A 24,779-nucleotide genomic window follows, 5' to 3' on the forward strand; every position below is an offset into this window, starting at 1 on the left:
ACTTTTGTTCTTTTGATGGGAAAATAACACATTTATACCCTGTGTTTTAGTTAAATGTCGAGTTTAACCCTCAGTTTTCAAAAATGTCGAGTTCATACCCTCTGTTTAACTAAAATAACGAAATTATACCTTCTGTTTAACTAAATGACGAAATTATACCCTGAAATGAATAACAGCGTCACAAATCTCCCTTTCATTGATATTAACTCTTATATACGAAAAACCAAATCAAATCTAAATCAGTACCCTAACTTTCAAATTCTCAATTTTGAAAAAAAAATAGTCTTAAATTGAAATTAAATAATAAAACTCGTACCTCCTAAGAAATGATTTTATTCCGTGTTCGAATTGTAACTCTAAATCCTGGATTCTCTGTACGAATATGCGATTTTGATGACTATCAACTATCAATGTTTACCCATTTGCCTCTTTCTGTGTTCTTCGCGATTAAGAGACTGTTGTTTATTTTTTAGTTTTTAAATAAATTACATATATGGCGCGAATGAATAAAGATAATTGGTGTTTATATATAAATATTATAGTCAACGTCAATGAAAAGTCAATAAAAATAATCTTCGTGACACTGTTGTTTATTTCAAGGTATAATTTCGTCATTTTAGTTAAACAGAGGGTATAATTTCGTCATTTTAGTTAAACAGAGGGTATGAACTCGACATTTTTGAAAACTGAGGGTTAAACTCGACATTTCACTAAAACACAGGGTATAAATGTGTTATTTTCCCTTTTTCTTATTCTTCTACTTTCCTTTTACTATCCTCACACAAAATCTAATCTGCGCTTCAGGGAGCGATCGAGATATTGCCGATCTTGATAATCGTCTTCTCACAGATTCTCGGAGGTGTCTGGATGAGCTCAACCATATAGCACATTGCAAGAAGACCTACAAAGTGGACCCCACAAAGCTGCGTTTTCAAGACATCAAAGGCGCTTCAGATCGAGAATCTCTGGAAATCACTGCGAATTAATACGGCTGGGATTTAGGGTCGAGGTAAACTGTTTTACCTTTACATATTAATCGCTGCGAATTTGTTTTTGTTGATGCAGAAACCTGAAGTCGAAATTTTTAAAGATTTTTTCAATGCGTGTATGACAAATAACAAAACTAAGGGAGCAACTGCTTTTTATTACAAGAAAGTAAAACACTACTAAAAGTAAAGTAAAAAAAAAAAAACAAAAGTAGAGGAGCGCCTATTAATTTTTAGTCCATGCTCTCACAAAATTTTTATTCTATTTTTAATATGTTATTTGTTTTTCTTATTTCCATATCCTCATATTTTCTAATTTTATTTTATATTCTTATCACTAATACCTTATAATTAATTTCGTCTTTTAATTTATATTTTCTTTCTTCATGTTGTTCAATAAGTACATAAGAAAATTGCAAGATTCTCATGCTATAAATTTAAGTATGATTATTTCTGGAATTGATTGAAATATGAGTTTCAATCTTTATAATATTAAATTTTATATTTTTTAAAAGTTCTAAACTCATTTACCTTTTAAATATATTTCATATATAATTAAATTCACATCTTAATAAACATTTCAAAATATGTATTTTAATAATTTTAATAAATTTAATATGATTAATCATCAATTTTTTTTTTGTATATTAAAATAGCAAATGTTAATTTTTTATTTTAAGAACATCCACAATCCATCTCTATTTTTCGTCTCTATTTTACATATTTACATCAGTGAACAATATATTTTATATGCACTCCATCTCTATTTTACATATTCTTTAAAGAATATTCTAAATATATCCTCTCCCACTATATTTTTTTATAATTGAGTTTTAACCCATTATTATTTTTATAAATTGTAAATTTGACCAACACCATTAATTTTGTTCATATTAGTTCAAATACATAGATATTATTAATAATCTATCCGAAAATTAAAAAAATTCATTAATTGCACAAATATGATAATATATTAATTGAAAATAGAGTACATAAATTAAAATATTACATCTCATAATAAAAAAAAACACACCACAACATAACTAAATGCATTACATTAATAAAAATAAATAAAACACACCACAAGCTATTAATTGATTAACAAAAACATAAATATAGACTTAAGAATTTGAATATCTCTCCCACAGATGATCTATTAATGCATTACGTAGGGCAAAATGGGCATCTTTGTCTCTGATTTGGCTGTATCTACTCATAAATTGTTGAAACCGAACATCTTCATCAACCACCATTTCAACTTCTGGAGGCGGTGCAGTCTCTTCTTCGATTGGAACACTTAAATCACGCTCGTCTTCGATTATCATATTATGCAAAATGATGCAGGTTGTCATTATGTCATGCAGTATTTCTTTGCGCCAAAAACGTACCGGTCCCGCAATAATAGCAAATCGTGATTGAAGAACTCCAAATGCACGCTCAAAATCATGATACAAGACCCAAATTCTATTTCTGATCCACGCCGACGTGCTTATATTATTCAGGAACAATCACGTATTACACAAAAAATATACGAGGAACAACTACAACAATCTGGTACTTCTAATTCCACGAATGTGTTTGGGACAATATTTGATAATATTGGAGGTTCCGGAAGTGATTTTTAGAGCTATTAGACTTTCATATAAGTCTAAGTAGTTTTGTTTTATTTATTGTGTCTAAAGTCTTTATTTATGCCTTAATCTTTTTTTTTTTATGTAGTATTGTGATTTAAGTTTTTCAATTATGTAATTTTTAAATGTCTTGATGTTTTTTTAATTGTTTATGTAAAATATTGTGATTTATATTGTAGTAATTTTATTTTCATTTTTCAAATATGAGTTGTTTTTTAATTAATAATTTTTAGAATACACTAATTTACAAATAAATACATATAAGTATTAAATTGTAGTTATAAATTAAATTTTGGGCTAATAATATAATTTTTAAAAGTTTGGAGTAAATATAGAGATGAAATAGTGCATCTCCATATTTGGACACACACTATTGCATTCAGCTCCATATTTGAAGAATGGAGAAAAAATTGAAGATGCATTGTGCATGCATCTCTATCTCTATCTAGAGATACATTGTAGATGTTCTAAAGTCGTATTTTTAAATTTTATTCTTATCTCTTAATTAAAAACGATTAATAATTGTTATCGGCGTACACTTATATTTGACAATAACTACACTGACCTGCACGTGGGGCCCACCATGTGCATAGAAAAAAAAGCCAATATTGCTTTGTGCTTCATTTATATTTTAAAAAACTAGTCACATGCAAAGTCACAATCTTGTTCTTTTGTCTTCTTCTTCTTCTACTTTCCTTTTACTATCCTCACACAAAATCTAATCTGCGCTTCAGGGAGCGATCGAAATATCGCCGATCTTGACAATCGTCTTCTCACAGATTCTCGGAGGTGTCTGGATGAGCTCAACCATATAGCACATTGCAAGAAGACCTACAAAGTGGACCCCACAAACATACGGATCTGGGAAGCCACAAAGCTGCGTTTTCAAGACATCAAAGGCGCTTCAGATCGAGAATCTCTGGAAATCACTGCGAATTAATACGGCTGGGATTTAGGGTCGAGGTAAATTGTTTTACCTTTACATAATAATCGCTGCGAATTTGTTTTTGTTGATGCAGAAACCTGAAGTCGAAATTTTTAAAGATTTTTTCAATGCGTGTATGACAAATAACAAAACTAAGGGAGCAACTGCTTTTTATTACAAGAAAGCAAAACACTACTAAAAGTAAAAAAAAAAAAAAAAAAAAAAAGTAGAGGAACGCACCTATTAATTTTATTGTTATAGCAGTAAACTATAAGCTTATATGTTCACATTATAAACTAATTACCTTCCATTTAGTTTGCATAAAAAGTCACGATCTAATAAGCTTTTCGTTATATCAGTTGATATTTTTGGAGGTCGATCAACTTAATCATGGCTTCGTCGAGTACCTCTGTCAAAACATACGATGTCTTCATCAGCTTTCGAGGTACGGACACGCGCTGGGGCTTTACAAAGAGTCTTCACGAAGCTCTGTGCGAGAAAGGAATAAAGGCATTCATTGACGAGGACGATCTCGAGAAAGGAGACCAAATCTCGCCTGTGCTTCTAGAAGCGATCGAGGCATCGGCGATGTCAATAATCGTCTTCTCAGAGAAGTATGCCCAATCTCGGTGGTGTCTGGATGAGCTCAACCACATCGTCCGTTGCATGAAAGAAGATAAACAGCTTGTTTTACCGGTGTTCTACAAGGTGGAGCCCACCAATATACGCCACCAAAAGGGAAGCTTCGAGGTTGCATTTTCACAACATGAACTACGCATCGGACACGACTCGGAAAAGTTGAAGTTGTGGCGGGAATCTCTGAGAACCACTGCGGATTTATCCGGATTTAATTCGGCAGACGCGAGGTAAATTGCTCGTATTTGATATCCTTGATAAATGGTTTTAGTCTTAAGTACAGCTTTTAAATGATTTTTTCTATTATCATTGTGATTATTTAAAACACAAAATTACAAAAGTTTTATTACCCAAAAAGAAAAAAAAAACATTACTAGAGGAGGTCAAATTAGTGGTTATTTAGAGTATATTCGATCCAAATATATTGAAATGCAACACGATACTCCATTTTTTTTTATCTAAATTCTTCATTCTCTCTCTCTCTCTCTCTATATATATATATATATATTTATTATTTTTTATTTTATTTTTAGTCTTAACAACTTTCTATTCATTAATTTGAGGTCAAATTAGTGATTATTTAGAGTATATTCGATCCAAATATTTTGAAATGCAACACAATACTTCATTTTTTTTTCTTGATGCCCCGATTTAATTCGGCAGACGCGAGGTAAATCGTTAGTTATCCGGATTTAACCGAATTTGATAAATGGTTTTGGTTGACGTAAACTAGTTTTCTTCTGTGATGCCCCAATGTGAACAGAGCACTAATTATTCGATTCTTTTCTTGGGCCCGCTGTGGAAAAAACTCAAAAGTCCTTAAATTCGAGACAACTACAGATGAACCCAGCCAAAACAAGACTACACAATTGAAGAAAATACCGCGTGATATGAATACATATCCCAACTTGCAAATTTAAAGAAATTTCCTCCCTTTTTTCTGTGTACATAGAAAAGTCAATATTTTTATGCTTTGTGGCTTCCTTTATATTCTAGGTACAGCTAAGACAAAAAAAACTAGTCACGCACAGAGTCACAGTCTTATCTCCGTATTCTTTCTTCTTCTTCATTCCTTTACTATCGTCACATAAAATCTCATCTGCGATTCAGAGAGCGATCGAGTTATCACAGATTCTCGGTGGGAAGCTACAGAGCTGCATTTTTAAGAACGCAAAAGGCGCTTCAGAAACGACTGAGAGTTCATCCGCCTGGGATTCAGGGGCCAGGTAAATTGTTAGTAACTAATCACTGAGAATTTGTTTTTGCTGAATTAAGTCGAAATTTTTAGACATATTTTCAACTGTAATATGTAGAGGTGTGCACGGTCCGGTCCGGTCTAAAACCGGTCAAAAGATCAAATCGAACCGGTTTAAACGGTTTAAAATAAATTAAACCGGATCGGATCGGACCAAATAAGAAAAAAAACCGGATCGGACCGAACCGGTTAAAACGGTCCGATCTAGTTTGGACCGTTTTAGACCGGACCGTTAGACCGTTTTAAACCGGATCGTTTTATTTTAGCCTATTTTTGTTTATATTTTTCTTAAATAATAACCGGTACGGTTTTCTTTTAGACCGTTTTGGATCGTTTTAGACCGGACCGTCTTAGACCGGACCGTTTTAGACATATATTTTTAATTAATTAATTTATTTAAATACTAACCGGTCCGGTCCGGTCAAAACTGCGGTTTAGACTTTTTAGACCGGACCGGACCGTTTAAAAGTTCAGACCGGACCGGACCGATGAAATTTTAAACCGTTTAAAACCGGATCAACGGTCTAAAAACCAACGGTTCGGTTCGGTTTACGATTTTACCAGTTTTTTTTTTGCGCCGCTCTAGTAATCTGTGAGAGTATGAAAAATAACAAGACTAAGGGAGCAACTGCTTTTTTATTACAAGAAAGTAAAACAGTACTAAAAGTAAATTAACAAAAGTAGAGGAGCGCACCTAGTAATTTATTATTGTAGGAGTAAACTATAAAAGTTTGATAATTGATGAACAGACTGGAATCCAAAAAAATTCATATTGAAATAAAATGACATTACAAGCAGTGTGTAAGACACCAAAAGAGATCTGGGAATCTAGATCTGGGAAGCCACAAAGCTGCGTTTTCAAGACATCAAAGGCGCTTCAGATCGAGAATCTCTGGAAATCACTGCGAATTATTACGGCTGCGATTTAGGGTCAAGGTAAATTGTTTTACCTTGACATTTTAATCGCTGCGAATTTGTTTAAGGGAGTAACTGCTTTTTATTACAAGAAAGTAAAACACTATAAAAGTTAAAAAAAAAAAAGAAAGTAGAGGAGCGCACCTATTAATTTTATTGATATAGCAGTAAACTATAAACTTATATGTTTACATTATAAACTAATTACCTTCCATTTAGTTTGCATAAACGAACTTCAGCAAAAGTCACGATCTAATAAGCTTTCATTTACATTTCTGATAGAAAACCCTTGATTTCAGTTAATATATTTGGAGGTTGATCACCTATGGCTTATTCTTCGAGTACCTCTGTCGAAAGATACGACGTATTCATCAGCTTTCGAGGCACGGACACACGCACAGGCTTTACAAGCTTTCTTTGCGATGCTTTGCGCGATAAAGGAATAAAGACCGTCATAGACGAGGAGGACCTCAAGAAAGGAGACGAGATCTCGCCTGTGCTTCTAGAAGCAATCGAGGCATCGGCGATCTCGATAATCGTCTTCTCAGAGAACTATGCCGATTCTCGGTGGTGTCTGGATGAGCTCAACCACATCGTCCGTTTCATGAAAGAAGATAAACAGCGTGTTATACCCGTGTTCTACAAGGTGGAGCCCAGGAATATACGCCACCAAAAGGGAAGCTTCGAAGTTGCGTTCTCGAAACTCGAAACACGCTTCGAAAATGAGCTGGAAAAGTTGAAGATGTGGCGGGAATCTCTGAGAACCACTGCGGATTTATCCGGATTTAATTCGGCAGACGCGAGGTAAGTTGTTAGTTATCCGGATTTAACCGTATTTGATAAATGGTTTTAGTTGACATAAACCTTAAGTCCAGCTTTTAAATGATTTATTTATTTATAGTTTGACAACTTTCTATTCATTAATAAATATCTTTAGTTACTCATAAGGGTTTTTCAATACTGACCCTAAAAGTATAAAATATTTATGTAAAAAAGAAGTATAAAATAATTTAAAGGTTTGATATAATACAGTCATTAACTTTGTAAAAAAAAAAATCGATGCTATGTTTATTGACTACAGTTTATTTACATTTTTCAGGTCCGAGTTCGAGTTGATAAAAGAAATTGTTGAATCTGTCATGGAAGAATTAAAAATGATACCTTCTACTTCTAGTTATGATACAAATGGTCTTGTTGGAATTGATAACAATTTGCATGTTATAGAGCCATCTTTATGTGTCAACTTAACGAACAAGGACACTCGTGTCATTGGAATTTGGGGAATGGGCGGCATCGGAAAGACGACAATGGCCCGTGTCTTGTTCAACAAATTCTGTAATGGATTCTCTGGTTTCTCTTTCCTTGAAAACGTTAGAGAGGAAGTTACGAAGCACCAATCCTCGGACCTGCAAAAGAGAGTTTTCTCGGAACTGTTGAAAGAGAAGAACTTGACACATGTCACTCATCGCGAAAAGGATAGACTCCGCCAAAGGAATATTCTTTTGGTCCTTGACGATGTCGATAACGTAAAGCAATTGGACCTTCTGGCCATAGATCGTGAATGCTTCGGTCCAGGTAGCAGAATTCTTGTGACGAGCAGAGATTCACAAGTGCTCAAGGTTATCAAAGCCGACGAAATACACGAAATTAAGGACCTGAGTTTTGGGGATGCTCTTCGTCTCTTTTTCTCGAAAGCTTTTCGTAAAGAAGGAGATGAATCTCCGCCCGAGGAATACTCGGAGTTGGCAGAGACAATTGTCAAGAAATATGGCAAAGGCAATCCGTTAGCGCTCACGGTTTTGGGTCGGCACTTGTATTCAAGGAGTATCGAAGAATGGGAAAGCGAAATGGAGTTACTTGACTCAATTCCAAACCATGAAGTCCAAGACATATTGAGAGTGAGCTACGACGGACTGAGTCAGAACCACAAGGACATGTTTCTCGATATTGCCTGCTTCCTTAAAGGCGAAAAGATGGATGAGATCAAGAGAATACTTGGGTACAGATATTCCGGAGTTGTTGCGGGAATCAGTGTTCTCGTTGACAAGGCTCTCATCACTGTGGATGAATATGGTTTTATAAGCATGCATGATTTGATCGAAGAAATGGGCCAAGAAATTGTTCGTCGAGAATCAAAGGATCCGGGAGAGCGCAGTAGATTGTGGTCTACATTAGATACTTGCCGTGTCTTGGAAGAGAATCGAGTAAGTCATGCTTATGAATATCAAGATCCTTTAAAACTTAATTGCAGTCACACTTTATTATCATTTGTATAATAATCATAATGTGGTCATTTTTTTTTGTATGAACTGTGATTAGGGGACACAAAAAATTGAAGGAATTTTCTTGGAGGATATGCTACAATCTGACATAAGCCCTTTAGTCTTTAAAGAAATGCGCAATCTGTGGTTTCTCTATATTGATTGGTCTTTTTGGTACAAAATAAGCAAAAATTTATTCCCTGAATATCTTGATTTCCTTCCCGATACACTGAGATATTTCCGATGGACGGGTTGCCCCTTGAAGTGCTTGCCAGAGAGTTTTAATCCGAAGAATCTTCATGAGGTGTGCATTCAAAGTGACAAACTTGAACGGGTTTGGAGCCAGAAATACAAGGTATTGTTTTCAAGTATTTTTTAGCACAACAGTTCATATATTCTAGCGTTCAAATTATTGCAATTTGACCCTTAAACTTTTTTTTTTTTTTTTTTTTCTAGCGTTCATCTCCTTGAACTTCCATTCATATTTTCAATAAAAAGGGTACATTCCGAATACATAATAAATTTGTAATCCATTTTTTAGAAAGTATCTATTTATTCAACATAAACGCTAAATAGATGTTAAATAATTAGCTTATTTTATTTTTTTGTATAAAATAGTTAGTTATATCACTAAAGTACGCTAGAGAAGTTTGGTATTGGTTCTAATCACAATTTTTTAAAACTTCAAGGTTTGATATCACTACCTTAAGGTACTAAGAAGCATATTTGGTATTTTCAATCACTTATACAGCCTGACTTATCGCATAAATCACGGTTACCTTTTCGTATAGGATTTGCCAAAGTTGGAAGTCTTGATTCTCAATGGTTGCAACAATCTAAGTCAACTCCCGGACCTCTCTCATACCTCAAACCTCAAGCACATGGATCTCAGTTATTGCAGCAACCTGAGTCAACTTCCTGACCTCTCTTGCTGCTTAAATCTCGAGGAGTTGGATCTCACTAATTGCAGCAGCCTGAGTCAACTACCGGATCTCTCTCGCAACTCAAATCTCAAGTTCTTGAATCTTACTAATTGCACTAACCTGAGTCAACTACCGGATCTCTCTCGCAACTCAAATCTTGAGAGCTTGGATCTTAGTAATTGCAGCAGCCTGAGTCAACTTCCTGACCTCTCTCGCTGCTTAAAACTCGAGTACTTGAGAAATCCGGAGTTTGGATACAAGTACTTCAAAATATGAAGCTACAATTGTTACATCTTTGTATTTACAAAACTTCTTTCGTGTATGTGCCTAATATTTTTATATTTTGAAAGAGCTATCATTGTCTTGTCAGCTTCTTCTGTGCTGTCCCAATGTGAACAAGAGACCCTAAATCGAAAAAGGAGATCTACTTATTGGATTCTTTTCTTGCGTCATTGTTGGTCCACCAATGGAAGAAAAAACTTCATTAATTCGACGACCCACAAGACCAAGACGAGCCAAAATAAAGAGTAAACAATTGAAAAAAATAATACCGCGTGATATCTTCTCATTTTGTGTGTACATAAAAAGTCATTGATCTTGCTTTGTGGCTTCCTTTATTATAAGGAGGTGATTTATAGCAAATTTCAAACACAATTTTAAATATATAGTCAACGTTTGGTAAATTTTATAATCTAATTAACCATTTACAAAAATTAATATTTTGAGAGCATTATTTTGATGCACTCTAAAAAGTATATGACGCCCATTGTTCTTCAAAATAAATGTCTTTACAGGGTACCTAAGCACATATGATCATTTCACCATTGACGTGCTTCTCAACTACTTGACGATCTTGAGTTAAGAGTGAGAATACTGATATCATCACACTAAGATTTTTTTTTTTCTTTTCTTACCTGTCTTCTTAAATATGTATTGTTTTGTTATGGGATTGGTAGGTATATAGGAATACAACAAGTAATTTTTAGGGTCCATTCGGTAAATAGCCACATTCACAGTTTGACATTGCTAAATAGCCAAGGTTTTTTAAATCTTAGATAAATAACCAATTTCATATATTTACATACCTAAATCTTAGGTAAATAATCATTTCCATTTATTAGGTCACGTCATCTTTATGACTATTTAACTAAGATTTATGAAATGTTAACTATATTTTTTTAGACGGTTATTTACCTAATTTTTTTTTATTTTTTTATGGGTCCATTAGGAAAATAGCCAATTTAAACGTTTGACATTGCTAAATAGCAACGTATTTTTAAATCTTAGGCCGATAGCCACGAAGATGACGTAGCCATATCATAAAATTTTATGTTTTCCAGGTTTGTCCCTCCTTTTTTTCTAAAATTTTATTTTAATTTTGATTATTAATTTGGTAGTTTATGTAAGGCAATTTTTTTTTAAATTTGAATTTTAAATTCTCTCTTATATTTCAAAAAATATAGCAAGCACTTATTTTTATTTTTTTTTTATCAATTATTTTTCTATATATATACGCAACAATTATTTTTCTGATTTTGTGTTTTTTAAAATCGTAGTTCACATTGATACGTATTAACAAATATTTACATATATTAACATATATCAATACATTGGATTTATTATACGTTTTTATTTGAATATTTTTGGCAGTTATTCATTGAAATTTGGATTGTGTAATGTGTTTAAATTGGTAAATTAATTATTTAGTTGTCTTAATCGTGTTAAGAGTCATTATTCCAAAAAAGTATAGCAAATAATTATTTTCTACATTTCTTGCAACTCAAATCTCAAGGGCTTAAATCTTACTAATTGCAGCAGCCTGAGTCAACTACCGGATCTCTCTCACAACTCAAATCTCTGGATATTGGATCTCACTAATTGCAGCAGCCTGAGTCAACTTCCGGACGTTTCTAGCAAAACCAGAGTTATTTACAAAACCAAAGGTATTTACATTTCTTTGTTTTTAGACATGACAAATAACTTTTAGTTTTTTACAAATATTATCTCCAATTAATGCTATTTTTTATAAAAAATATATATATATATATACATTGACGTGTTAATTCCATTGGAAATGCTATAACAATTATCTATCTCAGTTGCGCCATGTTCTCGAAGTTGACGTTTGGCTTCCTGGGGACGAAATCTCGAAGTGTTTTTGCTATCAAAGCCAGGGATCTTCGATGGCCGTGAATCCAGGGTGGTATAACCCCAATTTCATAGTGTTTGCAGCGTGTGCCATTTCAATCCGCAGAGAGGACTGCAGCGATGTTTCTGGTCAGAATATATGTTTATTGTTTTTACTTGTACTCTCAATACTGAAGAATTTAAGAGAAAGTGGTAGGACACAGGTTGAAACTCACTAGTACAATTGATAGCATCAGGTGCGACAAAAGTCGCACCTGAAAGCACAATAGTCGCATCTGAAAGTATCATCAGGTGCGACTTTAGATGCGACAAAGTCGCATCTGAAAGTCCACACCTGATGATATTAGGTGCGACTTGTCGCACCTGAAAGTCATCACTATCAGGTGCGACTAGTCGCACCAAACGTCTCACCTAAATATCCTCCAAAATAAGGTATTAAAGCGTGAATTATAGTATCAGATGCGACTAGTCGCATCTGATACTTTCGCGGGAAAAGTATCAGATGCGACAAGTCGCATCTGATAGTAATTCTCCGCGTAATATTTTGGCGGGTTACAGTATAATCAGATGCGACTAGTCGCATCTGATACCGTTGCGGGAAAAGTATCATATGCGACACGTTGCATCTGATAGTAATTCCTCGTGTAATATTTTGGCGGGTTACAGTACAATCAGATGCGACTAGTCGCATCTGATACTTTTCCCGCGAAGGTATCAGATGCGACTAGTCGCATCTGATTGTCTACAGTTTTTTTTTTAAATGCTGATTCTAATAGAATCAGCCTATTAATTATTTAAAAATTATAATTTAAAAAATTATTTAAAAATTAATTAAATAATTTTTTTGTTAAATTAAATAAATAATTAGAATAATATTAATTAGAATAATTATATAAATAATTTAATAGAAATTCTAATATTAAATTCATAAAATTTGATAATTTACGTTCAATAAATTAAAAACATTACAAACTATTCTTTTTGTTTCCCTTTTTCATTCGAAGTCTGCCAATTCTGGAATGCACGGCCTCCTCTTCCGCCAGATCTTCCTCGTGCGCCTTGGCGGCCTGGTGCGCTGCCGCTTGAACGATGTCGTTGAAATTCTACCGAACCTGGCGTCTGATCAGCATTTGGCATTGAAGCGGATGGCGGCGTCTGAACATTCGGCATTGAAGCTGATGGCGGCGTCGTCCCAGGGTGCATCATCGCGAGGGATGTCTGCATGGGAGACGGATGCTGCTGTGTGTAGGCAAAGAACTGTCGCTGAAACGCCTCCATCTGAGCTTGTTGTGCGGCCAACGCTGCTTGTAGCTCGCTAATCACTGGATCTGGAACGCGCGTCGATGAAGAACTTGAGGACGAGCTGTCGTCCTGAGCCTGAGCCAAGAGATACGAGGATCTCGGGATCGAGGGACCTATCCCGACATACCAATCTCGACGTTGCCCGAGAACAGTATCCATCGATTACTGCTCCGCCTGGTCTATGTCAAACGTTTGGCCTGACTCCGCTGCTTGTCGCTGCATATCCTCGACTTGAGTCATAATTCGCGCCTTCAAACATATGTTAAAAAAATTATTAAGATTATCAAAACTTGATTATTAAGTAATTAACACAAGTAACTTACAAATGCTTGTTGCGCCCAAGCTGTCGTCCAATTGCCTTGATCATCTTGATGTTTTTTCTCCCACGTGTTTAACGCCGAGGCTAAAGTCCCATCTTCCCTACTCTGCAGTTCTTATGAAAATATGAGTAATGTATTTATTGCAAAAAAAATATTACAAAATTAGAATAAACTTACGTTCAAATGTCGATGAGCCAAAAAAGAAATCGACCCTTGTGTGGACTTCGTTTTCTTGTTCTTTGAATTGTCTCTGTTGCGAGTAGACTTTTTCTGCACATATTAAATTGCGTTATAATTCGATTTCATAGAAGATAACATATTTTTTTTAATTATACATTACCTTCCAATCGTCAGTTGCGAACTCCTCTATCACCTTATCCCAATCGTCTTTTTGATATCCTTTTGGGATTTCTTTCTTGGCGACATTCATTTGCCCACAACATTTGCCTAAGAAAGTCGCTGATAATCTAGACTTTTGGTTGCGCCTCAGTCGCTTTGCATCGCGAATGATAATCTGGTCAATCTGATGACGATAGCAATCCGCCGGAAGCAGCTCCTCGGTCTCATCATCCTTGTACACGAAAGTGTACTCGGAATGAAGTGCGCTCAGAATATTGCACAAAAGGACGAATACCAATAGCCAACAACCTCTGCAAGATCACGTGGCAATCGTGCGACTTCAAACCTGTGAGCTTTCCATCAACAGTCACATTTTTCTTCAAATTCCCAGCGACCCCATCTGGGAATTTGACAGATTGGAGGAACTCGGTAAATCGCTGCCTCTGATCAAGGGTTAAGGTGTACGATGCTCGCGGTTTGTACCACGAATCCCCTTGTTTTTTCAAGTGGAGAGCGGTCTTGATGCCCAAGTCCATCAAATCAAACCTCGCCTTATCTGTGTCGTAGTTCTTCTTTTCTAAGCTGAGCAAGGTTCCGAGAAGATTCTCGCACACGTTCTTCTCTATGTGCATGAAGTCCATGTTATGCTTCAACTCCAAATCTGACCAGTACGGTAACTCGTAAGAGATGCTTTTCTTGGCCCAATTTAGTTCGCACTCGGTTCGCTTTCGTTTTCTGCCCACGGAGCCAGCATTTTTGCCAGTTGTCGTGCAAGACACACTAGCCAACTGAGCGAGTATGTCTTGCGGAGTCAACTTCTCGGGTTTACTACATTTCTCGTGGCGATCCTTGTAGTGATCGGTGCTTTTTCTCAATCGGTGCCGCGTACGCAAGAATCGACGATGGTCGTAGTAGACGATCTTGTTTCTGACTTTCAAAGACGGCGTGTCAAGGTTGCACGTCGGGCAAACGAGATACCCTTGGCCACTCCATCCCGATAAATAGGATCGAGCTGGAAAATTGTTAATCGTCCAGAGTAGCGCGGCACGCAATCGAAACACTTCATCGTTGGTGCCATCTCGAACACGGAATCCGGTCTCCCACAGTTCTTTCAGCTCTTCGACAATTGGCTGCAAGAACACATCCATGTCCTTTCCTGGTGAGTGAGGCCCCGGGATCAAAAGCGTCAGCATCAAATACTCTTTCTTCATGCACAACCAAGGCGGCAAGTTGTACGCAGTTAGTACCACAGGCCACATGCTGTACGATAAACTCATTTCTCCGAACGGATTGAATCCATCCGCAGCTAGTCCAAGCCGCACGTTTCGAGGCTCTACAGCAAAGCCTGGGTATCTCTCGTCCAGGTTTTTCCACGTCGTACCATCCGCAGGATGTCGTAGAACACCAACTTCCCTGACGCGATCTCTTTCGTGCCACTGCATCAGAAGCGACGTGTGTCGAGACGCGTACAACCGCTTCAATCGATCTTTCAGGGGAAAATATCGCAAAATCTTTTGCGGAATCATCTTCCCAGTTGGCTTCCATCTGCTCTCGTTGCATACTGGGCACAAGTCGACTTCCGCGAGATCTTTTCGAAATAGGACACAGTCGTTAATACACGCATCGATAATCTCGTATCCCATGCCAAAATGCTTCAGCTTCGCCTTTGCCTCGTAATGCTTCTCCGGAATTCGATTACCAGCTGGATGAGACTTCTTCAAGAGCTGCAAGAGTTCTGTGAACGACTTGTTCGTCCAATGGTTTGTGACTTTGAGGTGCATCAACGAAACCAAGAACGACAAAGAAGAAAACTCTTTGCATCCAGGGTACAATTCTGCTTCCAACTCGGCAAAGGGGTCTTCCACTCGCTCCTCTGCACGCACCTCGCTCTGGGTCGGCTCCGTAGCATCGTCGAAATCCTCGTGATCCCTGATATCCTCCACAGCACCATGCAATCCTCCTATTCCTCTCTGATCTGTTCCTCCGATGGAATCTTCTTCATGAGGAAGGACGACACGCTCGACCTCGCCGTGATGATACCATTTTGTGTAGCCTGGGGTAAACCCCTTGTTCAGCAAATGATTCCTGACAACCCCGACGTCGTGCCATCTCACGTTGTTGCATGGTTTGCAAGGACACCGATATTTGCCATTTTCGTTAGGGAATCTTCTTGCAGCGCGAATAAACTCGTTAACACCGGTTTTGTACTGCAATATCACCCGATTATTCTCCGTGATCCAATCTCTACTTGGATTGGACATTTCGCTGAATGAGAGCGAGAAATGAAAGTTTTGAAGAGTTATTGATAAAGGACGACGGAGAACAAAATGAAAGAGAGATTATGAATTGTATGTTATTTTGAAATCGGATTGAATAAGTTGGGAGTTTTTTAACTAATTGATTCGAAACTCTACCGAAATTTCGGCAGAGTTTCCCCTATTATACTGACAAACCAAAAACCTGCAAAATTATTTAAAAACATACACAAACCATCCAGAACTATCCTATAAATTAGCTCGGCCCTAAACCGAACCTCCGTGGTTCGATCACAACATTTATAAATGAAAAATCGAAATAAACAAAATATCACAAACTATCAAAACATGTCACAAACTATCAAAGCATGTCACAAAACTATTTTTCTTATTTAAATTACAATTTCATTACATGTTAAATCAACTACACAAACTTATCACAAATTAATTAACTAATTATAAACTAAGCAACATAATATTAAACTAATTACAATTTCTAGGTAATAATTTACTTACAATTAATCTAAATTATTTAAAAGCAAAAAATTTAAAAATGTCACAAACTATATATCAAAACATGTCAAAAAAACAATTAAAACTTAATTTTAACCTAATATAAACTAATCACATTATTAAACATGTGAAATTATCATATTAATACTAATTAATTTACAATCAATTTAAACTTTTAACCTAAACTAATAGAATTATTAAACTTAACCAAATTACTAAACATGTTAAATTAATTATCAAATTAATACTAATTAAGTTACACATTAAATTAAACTAATCCAATTAAAATTACTTAACACAATATACAATACTATAATTAGTAACACATAAACTAAACCAATATACAAACACACATATATATAAATACATATATTATTACACACATATACATATATTATTTAGTAATATATATACATATATATACTTAAACATGAAAAAAAAAAACACTAACCTTGCGTCGGAGATTCAGCAAGGACGGCAGAGACGGTGAGGTCCGGTGGCTGTGGCGCTGTCGGAGATGGAGCAGCGATGGCGGAGACGGTGGCGGAGCTGGCGCAGCTCCGGCTGATGAAACAGAGAAAATTAGTGAGAGAAAGAGAGACGCGCGGAGGACCAGAGACACACGGAGGACCAGGCGGGTACGGGTACGTGGCGTGGTGGTCGGCGAAGGAAGAGGCCGAGAAGAGAGGGACGGAGGAGAGCTGCGTGGACGGAGGAGAGGCTGGTCGGAGAAGGGAAGTTAGCAGAGAGGGAGAGTGAAAAAATGGTGTTTGAGCGGCTGGAGAAGAAATAATCTCGACCTGGGTTTTTAAACAAAACCCTAATAATCAGGTGCGACATTATCGTACCTGATAACTCTTCAGGTGCGACTAGTCGCACCAGATTATAATTAAAAAAAATAAAAATTTCATTCGCCATGTCAGATTAATGAAATAAAAGAGGGGGAGATGAGGCCCGCCTAAAAATTTGAAACTATCTGATGCGACATAGTCGCACCTGAAAGTTTCAACATATTTTCAGGTGCGACTAGTCGCATCGGATTGTCAAAATTAAAAGACAATTTGAGCGAATTTTCTCGGCTTCTGATTGATTATCCGATGCGACTAGTCGCATCTAAAAGTTATTTAGATGCGACTAGTCACATCTGATAGTCTTGCGCATCAGAAAATCAATTTTGTAGTAGTGACTAAAGTTTTTAGTCAAGTATTAAAAGTGAAAAAACAAAATTAACGAATAAATAAAAAAAAACTGTTTCATCAGTATTCATAATTTTGGATTTTATATATAATTAAAAGTAGAAAGTTTGATACAAGTTCAACCACCAATGTCTATTTAGATTTGTGTCCACAATTTCTGTTAATTATATAAATGTCCCGTCTTTCTCTTTGCTAAATCTGAAAAAATCTTAACATATTATATACACCGCCATTTTCAATAAATTTGCTACCACACTGCGAACTACAAAGGTCTCAACGAGACAATTATTTTTATACAAATGAAGATATAGTTCAAATTACGTGGTATTTTTTTTTATTAACGGCGGGAAAAAAATAACAATTTAAAAAAAAAGTGGATTTTTACATAATTTTTAAACATGCGATTATTTTCATTTTGTTATCTGGAAATAATAGTATATCTATAATTTTGTGAACATACATGCTTCGGTCCTTTAAGGCTGAGAGTCACTTACTATTCTAGTCTCTAATTAAACATTCATTGTCTGTATGTCACCATCTTGTTGCTGGTGAATGTTAGTGGTGGAGCCTAATCTAAGGAATTGGAAAAAGTCCCACATCGGTTAGGGATAGTAACTTTGTACAATTCCTTAGTATATATAAAGGATGCTATGTGTTGTATTCCTTGGTACCCAAAAATAGAAACACTTGTACTTGTAAATCTTTCCCAATTGGGTTTATAGTATTGCAGCGGCAACGTGGATGTAGCTTTCTCATTGGAAGTGAACCACTATAAATCTTGTGTCATTTTCTTTGCTATTTATTTTTCGTTTTCTGTTCGAAGAAGAAGGAGGTTTGACAAAGTAAGCCCAACAACGGTTTGGGCGAACTGACGAACTGAATCCAAAGACGTTTGGACGAAGTGACGAAGCCAATCCAGCTCGACTGGATGGAGTGACGAGGTCAAATACCTAACAATTGGTATCAGAGCTTCTAGGTTTGCAGTTTCTTGTTGAAACGGAGTGCGGCTTATGGAGAAGAAGCGACATAGAAAACGATGGGAGGCAAAGAAGGCACGGTGCACGGGATCGGAAAGTTCGACGGGTCGGACTATGCATTCTGGAGAATGCAGATCGAGGATTATCTGTACGGAAGAAAGCTTCGTCAACCGCTGAGCGAGAAACCAGAAAAGATGGACGAGGCAGATTGGAATCTCCTCGACAGGCAGGTTCTGGGAGTTATTCGACTGATGCTGTCGAAGAACGTAGCTCACAACGTGGTGAAGGAGAAGACCACGGCGGGAATGATGAAGGTCATGACGGACATGTACGAGAAACCCTCGGCGAACAACAAAGTGTTTCTGATGAAGAGGCTTTTTCACTTGAAGATGGATGAAGGAGCTGGGGTAGCCACTCACGTGAACGAGTTCAACACAATCGTCAACCAACTGTCATCGATTGAGATCGAGTTCGACGACGAAGTGCGAGCTCTGATCTTGCTCGCGTCCTTACCAAACAGCTGGGAACCGATGAGGGCCGCGGTCAGCAACTCGGTTGGAAGTGCGAAGTTAAAGTTCAACGACGTACGAGATCGCATCCTCGCCGAAGAGGTGCGAAGGATTGATTCTGGTGAGGCCTCAACGAGTTCGGCCTTGAATGTGGAGAACAAGGGAAGAAACCACAACCGGAATCATAACCGAGGGAAGGACAAGTCAAAGTCACGAAGTGGGCGAGGTCAGTCGAGGTCGGGGTGACCTTTTGCATGCTGGAATTGTGGCGAGTTCGGCCACATCAGGAAGTACTGCAAGAAGCCAGCCAAGGAGAAAGGCGGTGCCCACGCCGTCACTGAAGATTTAGCAGATGCGTTACTGCTAACGGTGGGCAGCTCGATTGACTCTTGGGTGCTCGACTCAGGAGCGTCCTTTCACACCACCCCTGACAGCGACATTCTGGAGAATTATGTCGCATGAAATCATGGGAAGGTCTACGTGGCTGATGGCGAGCCTCTAGACATTGTTGGTGTCGTCGACGTCAGGCTGAAGTTGGGAAACAGGCAACTCTGGAAGATCAACAAGGTCAGACACGTGCCGAAGTTGATGAAGAACCTAATCTCGATGGGTCAGCTCGACGATGAAGGTTACACCACGACGTTCGGGAATAACTCGTGGAAGGTCTCAAAGGGAGCTATGGCGGTAGCTCGCGGACAGAAGACATGCACGCTCTACATTACATCGAGCTGCAGAGACATGGTGGCCGTGGTCGACAACACCGCGCGGACCGAGCTGTGGCACCGCAGGCTCGGACACATGAGCGAGAAGGGGATGAAGATGCTGGTGAAAGACGGCATGATCCCGGAGCTGAAGACGGTGGAACATCACCAGTGCGAGAGCTGCATTCTCGGGAAGCAGAAGCGAGTTAGCTTCACGAATGCGAGCAGAGAGCTGAAGGCGGAGAAACTCGAGCTGATACATACCGATGTATGGGGACCAGCTCCAGTCCCTTCACTTGGGGGATCTCGCTACTATGTGACGTTCATAGACGATTCCACGAGGAAGGTATGGGTTTATTTCCTGAAGAATAAATCTGACGTGTTCGCTACCTTCAAAAATTGGAAGGCGATGATCGAGCTGGAGACAAGCTCGAAAGTGAAGTGCTTGAAGTCCGACAACGGAGGGGAGTACGTCGACTCCAACTTAAAATGTTATTGTGCCGAGAACGGGATCAAGACGATGAGAACGAACCCGGGGACTCCCCAACAGAACGGAGTAGCGGAGCGAATGAATCGCACGCTGAATGAACGAGCTCGGAGTATGCGGATTCACTCCGGCCTGCCCAAGACCTTTTGGGCCGATGTAATCAACACGGTAGCCTTCTTGATAAACCGAGGACCGAGCGTCCCTTTGGATTTCAGAACTCCAGAAGAGGCATGGAATGGGAAGAAGGTAAATCTTTCTTATCTGAAAGTGTTTGGTTGTTTATCATATGTTCATGTTGATGAATCTGTTCGAAGTAAGCTCGATCCGAAATCTAAAAAGTGTTAATTCATTGGTTATGGTGACACTGAGCTCGGCTATCGCTTCTGGGATGCCCACGCGAGAAAGATAGTCCGGAGCAGGAATGTTGTCTTCAACGAGCAGACGACGTACGGGGACGAGCTGAAGGGGAGTTCGACCAAGAAAGCTCCTGAGGGCGAGTAGTCAATGATCGACCTGAAAGACTTCTCGACGACCGAGCTAGAAGAGGAAGACACATCGATGACCGAGGTGAGATCAGGTCGAGCTGATGGCGGTCACGAGATCGAAGAAGACACTTCGATGACCGAGGTGAGATCAGGTCGAGCTGATGACGGTCACAAGATTGAAGAAGAAGCTGATGAGAACACCGAGCTCGAGGTGAATCAGCGGACTCCGATCACCGAGCTGCGGAGATCGTTAAGAGTCAGGAAACCGGTACACAAGTTTTCCCCGTCTCTCAACTACATCCTCATTACCGATAAAGGAGAGCCGGAGTGCTATGAAGAGGCTATGGAGGTCGACACCTCAACCAAGTGGGAGCTCGCCATGAAGGACGAGATGGATTCATTGATCACGAATCATACTTGGGAGCTGGCGAAGTTCCAGCTGGGAAGAAAGCACTACACAACAAGTGGGTGTACCGGATAAAGGAGGAGAGCAATGGAAGCCAACAGTTCAAGGCGAGGCTGGTGGTGAAAGGTTTCCAACAGAAAGAGGGAATCGATTTCACAGAAATCTTCTCTCCGGTCGTCAAGCTCGTGAAGATCAGAACCGTGCTGGGATTGGTTGCCAAAGAAAATCTGCATCTGCAACAGATGGATGTGAAGATGGCGTTTCTTCACGGAGATCTCGACGAAGAGATCTATATGAGGCAGCCCGAAGGCTTCGAGGTGAAAGGAAGAGAGGAGCTCGTGTGCAAGCTCCAAAAGAGTCTCTACGGGCTGAAGCAAGCCCCACGGCAGTGGTACAAGAAGTTTGACAACTTCATGAAGCGAGCTGAGTTCGGCATGTGTGAGGCCGACCACTGCTGCTACTTCAAGAGACTTGAAGACTCCTATGTTATTCTTCTGCTCTACATCGACGACATGCTGATCGAAGGTGCCAACCTACATGAGATCGACGAGCTGAAGAAGAGATTGTCCGAAGAGTTCGCGATGAAGGATCTAGGAGCCGCGAAGCAGATTCTCGGGATGAGGATCAAGAGGCACTAGTACAAAAAACGTCATTGGGTGCGACTTTTTTCGCACCTAAAAGTCAAAAGTCGCACCCAATGATACCTTTAGGTGCGACTTTAAGTGCGACAAAGTCGCACCCGAAAGTTCGCACCTAAAGGTGATGGGTGCGAAAAGTCGCACCCGATGGTCATGACTTTTAGGTGCGACTTTTCCGCACCCAATTCGCACCCATAAGTCAGAAAAGATGGGCGAAAAAGTCCGCGGGAAGGCTATTGGGTGCGACTTTTCGCACCCAAAGGCCTTCCCGCCAAACCTTTGGGTGCGACTAGTCACACCCATTGGCCTACCCGCCAAATGTTTGGGTGCGACTAGTCGCACCCAATGGCTTTCCCGCGAAACTATTGGGTGCGATAAGTCACACCCAATAGCCTTCCCGCCATTATGCGGTGGGGAATGTTGACCTTTGGGTGCGACTATTCGCACCCATAGGTCTACCCGCCAAATTTTCGGGTGCGGATAGTCGCACCCGATAGTTTTTTTTTAATTTTTTTTTTGGTTTATTATGCTTATAAATTCTATGATTATAATCAAATAATACTTACTAAATAGTTTATTAATTAGAAAATTCATTAATTAATATTCATAATAATAATAAAAACTAAACATTTGTTGTTCGATTACAATAATTATTATAATGTACGAAAAATAATTAAAAAAATGTTCATTCTTTTCCCTTTCCTTTTCCTCGGTTTGTAAACCACTCCTTGAATGATTTACTCCCCCTTCCGCCAAATCTTCCTCCGGAACTGCTGCTACCTCCTCGTGCACTGCCGCTCGTACGCTCTCGCTGGAATTCTGCTGAAGCTGGCAGCGTCGTCTGAGCATCTGCCATTGAAACTGATGGCGGCGTTGTCTGAGACGACGGGTCCATTTGAGGTGACGGCGTCGTCTGAGGCATCCGTGGCAACATGCCGGGCGACATCTGAGGCATCTGTGGCATCGTGCCGGACGACATCTGAGGCAAGGGCGAAAACTGCTACGTGAACGCGAACAGTTGTCGCTGCATCTCCTCCATCTGCTGTTGTTGGGCTCGCCTCATCTCATCCATAGCGAGTTGTTGTGCCGCCACCTAAGCTTGGAGCTCGCCAACCACTGGATCTGGAACGCGGCGCCGCGACGAGCCTGAGCCTGACGACAAGCTTTCGTCCTAAGCCTGAGCAATAGCCCAAGATGATCTCGGGACCGCTGGACCTATTCCAACGTACCAATCTTGACGGTTCCCGAGAATTTCAAGCATCGCGTGCTCCTCTGCGTCGTCCTGGTTAAAGACTACGCCTTGCTCTTCTGCTTGTCGCTGAAGATCCGCCAGTAGAGTAACTATCCGCGCCTTTACACATAAGAAAAATTATTAAAAATTAATTATTATATAGGTAACGTAATCGTAATTATCACATATGACTTACATGTGCTCGTCTCGCCCAATCTGTCGTCCATTCACCTTTTCTATTATGGTGTTTTTGCTCCCACATCGTTAACGCGGAGCCCAAAGTCCCATCATCCTTACTCTACAATTGTTATGAAAATATAAGTATTGAATTTATTTCAAATTAAGTATTTCAAAATTAGAATAACTTACGTTCAAATGACGATGAGCCAAGAAAGAAAGAGATCCTTGAGTCGACCTCGTCTTCTTCTTCTTCGAATTCTCCTTGTTGCGATTAGATTTTTTATGCAAATAATTAATTTTGTCATTATTCAATCTGATAAAGATATTGTGATTTATTACAATCATACATTACGTACCTTCCAATCGTCAGTTGCGAACTCGTCTACCACCGCCTCCCAATCCTCTTTCTTATATCCCGGTGGTGTTTCCGCCTTAGCGTTTTCTTTGCTCCCACAAAATTCCAACCTGAACTTCTCTGATAGCTTGGACTTTTGGTTGCGTCGCCTGATCTTGGCATTCCGAATGATAGCCTGATCAATCGTATTCTGATAGCAATCCGTAGGCAGATCCTCGCCGGTGTCAGGATCCGTGTACACAAATCTGAACTCGGAATGAAGTGTGCTCAAAATAGCAGCCAACGTCTGGGGCGTCACTTCACTCCAATCACGAGTCGTAGGCGGGATATGTGCTTTCACCAAAGCACCGAGGCGGTTGTTAAATAGTCCAACCTTTTTATTTTCTTTCCTTATCTCTTGATAGAATGTTTGGTTTATTGGGTCCCACTTGACCACCTTCGCACCCGGTACACCCTGTGTTGCTCGCGCCGACGTCGAGCCGGTTGTTGGTGCCCTTGATTTCTTAGGACCTTGGGAACCAGGTTCCTGTGGCGGACCTTGAGAATCCGGTCTCTGTGGCGAATCTCCACCAGAACCTGAAGCGGTCGACATCCTATAAAATGTAAACAACATTTGTAAATTGACATCGTATAAAATAAAACAACATTTGTGAACATACATCACAAAACAAAAGGGAACAACATCATACAAAAACGTGGGTGACACCACGGATATATTTTATTATAAAACCTCACATATGGCGGAGGAAAACCGTGGTTACATAGATAGTTCTCATTCATCGTCATCACTACCTATATCAACATCAACATCAACATCAACATCAACATCTTCTCCCTAAAAAACGATGCATTCCTCATGATCATCATTGTCTTCCTCACCATCGTCAACGATATTTACTAGCTCAACATCTTCGATTTCATGTCGATGATTCAGACGATCGATGTTTGACACTTCTATTGTCAACGGAATCGAGGCTGAGGTGGTGGGGTCGACTTCAGGAACGTCCCAAATCCCTCGATGATTGCATTCCTGAACGATTTCCCAGTTACCACCTAAAACAAGATCTTTGATGTAAAAGACTTGTTTCGCCTGAATTGCGAGTATGTACGGCTCCTCTGTAAACCACTGTTTCGCGGTAAAAACACTCGTTTCTCCAGTAGTCTTATCGTTGTGAACTAGTCGCCGAGAATCGTGCTTGTCACCG

General features: G+C 39.0%; 2 protein-coding genes and 1 long non-coding RNA gene across 3 annotated transcripts in view; 2 read left to right on the forward strand and 1 right to left on the reverse strand.

Annotated features, from left to right (window-relative positions):
* LOC149394337 (uncharacterized) overlaps nucleotides 1-1,165 on the forward strand; it is an 84,785-nt gene extending 83,620 nt beyond the window's left edge. Inside the window, exon 3 of the long non-coding RNA XR_016299728.1 lies at nucleotides 805-1,165. This is a non-coding gene — a long non-coding RNA (uncharacterized LOC149394337). The remainder of the gene's footprint in view (nucleotides 1-804) is intronic.
* Nucleotides 1,166-2,107: 942 nt separating this feature from the next.
* On the reverse strand, nucleotides 2,108-3,202 carry LOC149394348 (uncharacterized). The gene is made up of 2 exons (XM_089618315.1): nucleotides 3,183-3,202; nucleotides 2,108-2,474 (listed from the first exon to the last, which is right to left on the reverse strand). Exons 1-2 carry the CDS (start codon nucleotides 3,200-3,202, stop codon nucleotides 2,108-2,110), a joined length of 387 nt encoding a protein of 128 aa, XP_089474441.1.
* Nucleotides 3,203-3,217: 15 nt separating this feature from the next.
* On the forward strand, nucleotides 3,218-10,063 carry LOC149394349 (TMV resistance protein N-like). Its single transcript, XM_089618316.1, has 9 exons — nucleotides 3,218-3,580; nucleotides 3,902-4,408; nucleotides 4,842-4,848; nucleotides 5,175-5,404; nucleotides 6,673-7,152; nucleotides 7,448-8,552; nucleotides 8,668-8,964; nucleotides 9,401-9,792; nucleotides 9,883-10,063. The coding sequence occupies exons 2-9, from the start codon at nucleotides 3,933-3,935 to the stop codon at nucleotides 10,061-10,063; spliced, it is 3,168 nt and encodes a 1,055-aa protein (XP_089474442.1). The 5' UTR covers nucleotides 3,218-3,580; nucleotides 3,902-3,932.
* The last annotated feature ends 14,716 nt before the right edge of the window (nucleotides 10,064-24,779 follow it).

Source organism: Urtica dioica, chromosome 6 (genome assembly GCF_054948205.1).
Source record: "Urtica dioica subsp. dioica isolate 48M chromosome 6, U.dioica_male_clone48M_v1_H2, whole genome shotgun sequence".
Lineage (NCBI taxonomy): Eukaryota > Viridiplantae > Streptophyta > Magnoliopsida > Rosales > Urticaceae > Urtica > Urtica dioica.

Bases quoted from the DNA above. Each gene is read 5' to 3' on its own strand.
- LOC149394348 (XM_089618315.1), bottom strand. From the start codon at position 3,202: ATGGTGGGCCCCACGTGCAG. The intron at 2,475-3,182 runs GTCAGTGTAGTT...GAATAATATAAG, and splicing joins ATGGTGGGCCCCACGTGCAG to CACGTCGGCGTGGATCAGAA.
- LOC149394349 (XM_089618316.1), top strand. From the start codon at position 3,933: ATGGCTTCGTCGAGTACCTCTGTCAAAACATACGATGTCTTCATCAGC. The intron at 8,553-8,667 runs GTAAGTCATGCT...AACTGTGATTAG, and splicing joins GTGTCTTGGAAGAGAATCGA to GGGACACAAAAAATTGAAGG. The intron at 9,793-9,882 runs GTACTTCAAAAT...ATATTTTGAAAG, and splicing joins AATCCGGAGTTTGGATACAA to AGCTATCATTGTCTTGTCAG.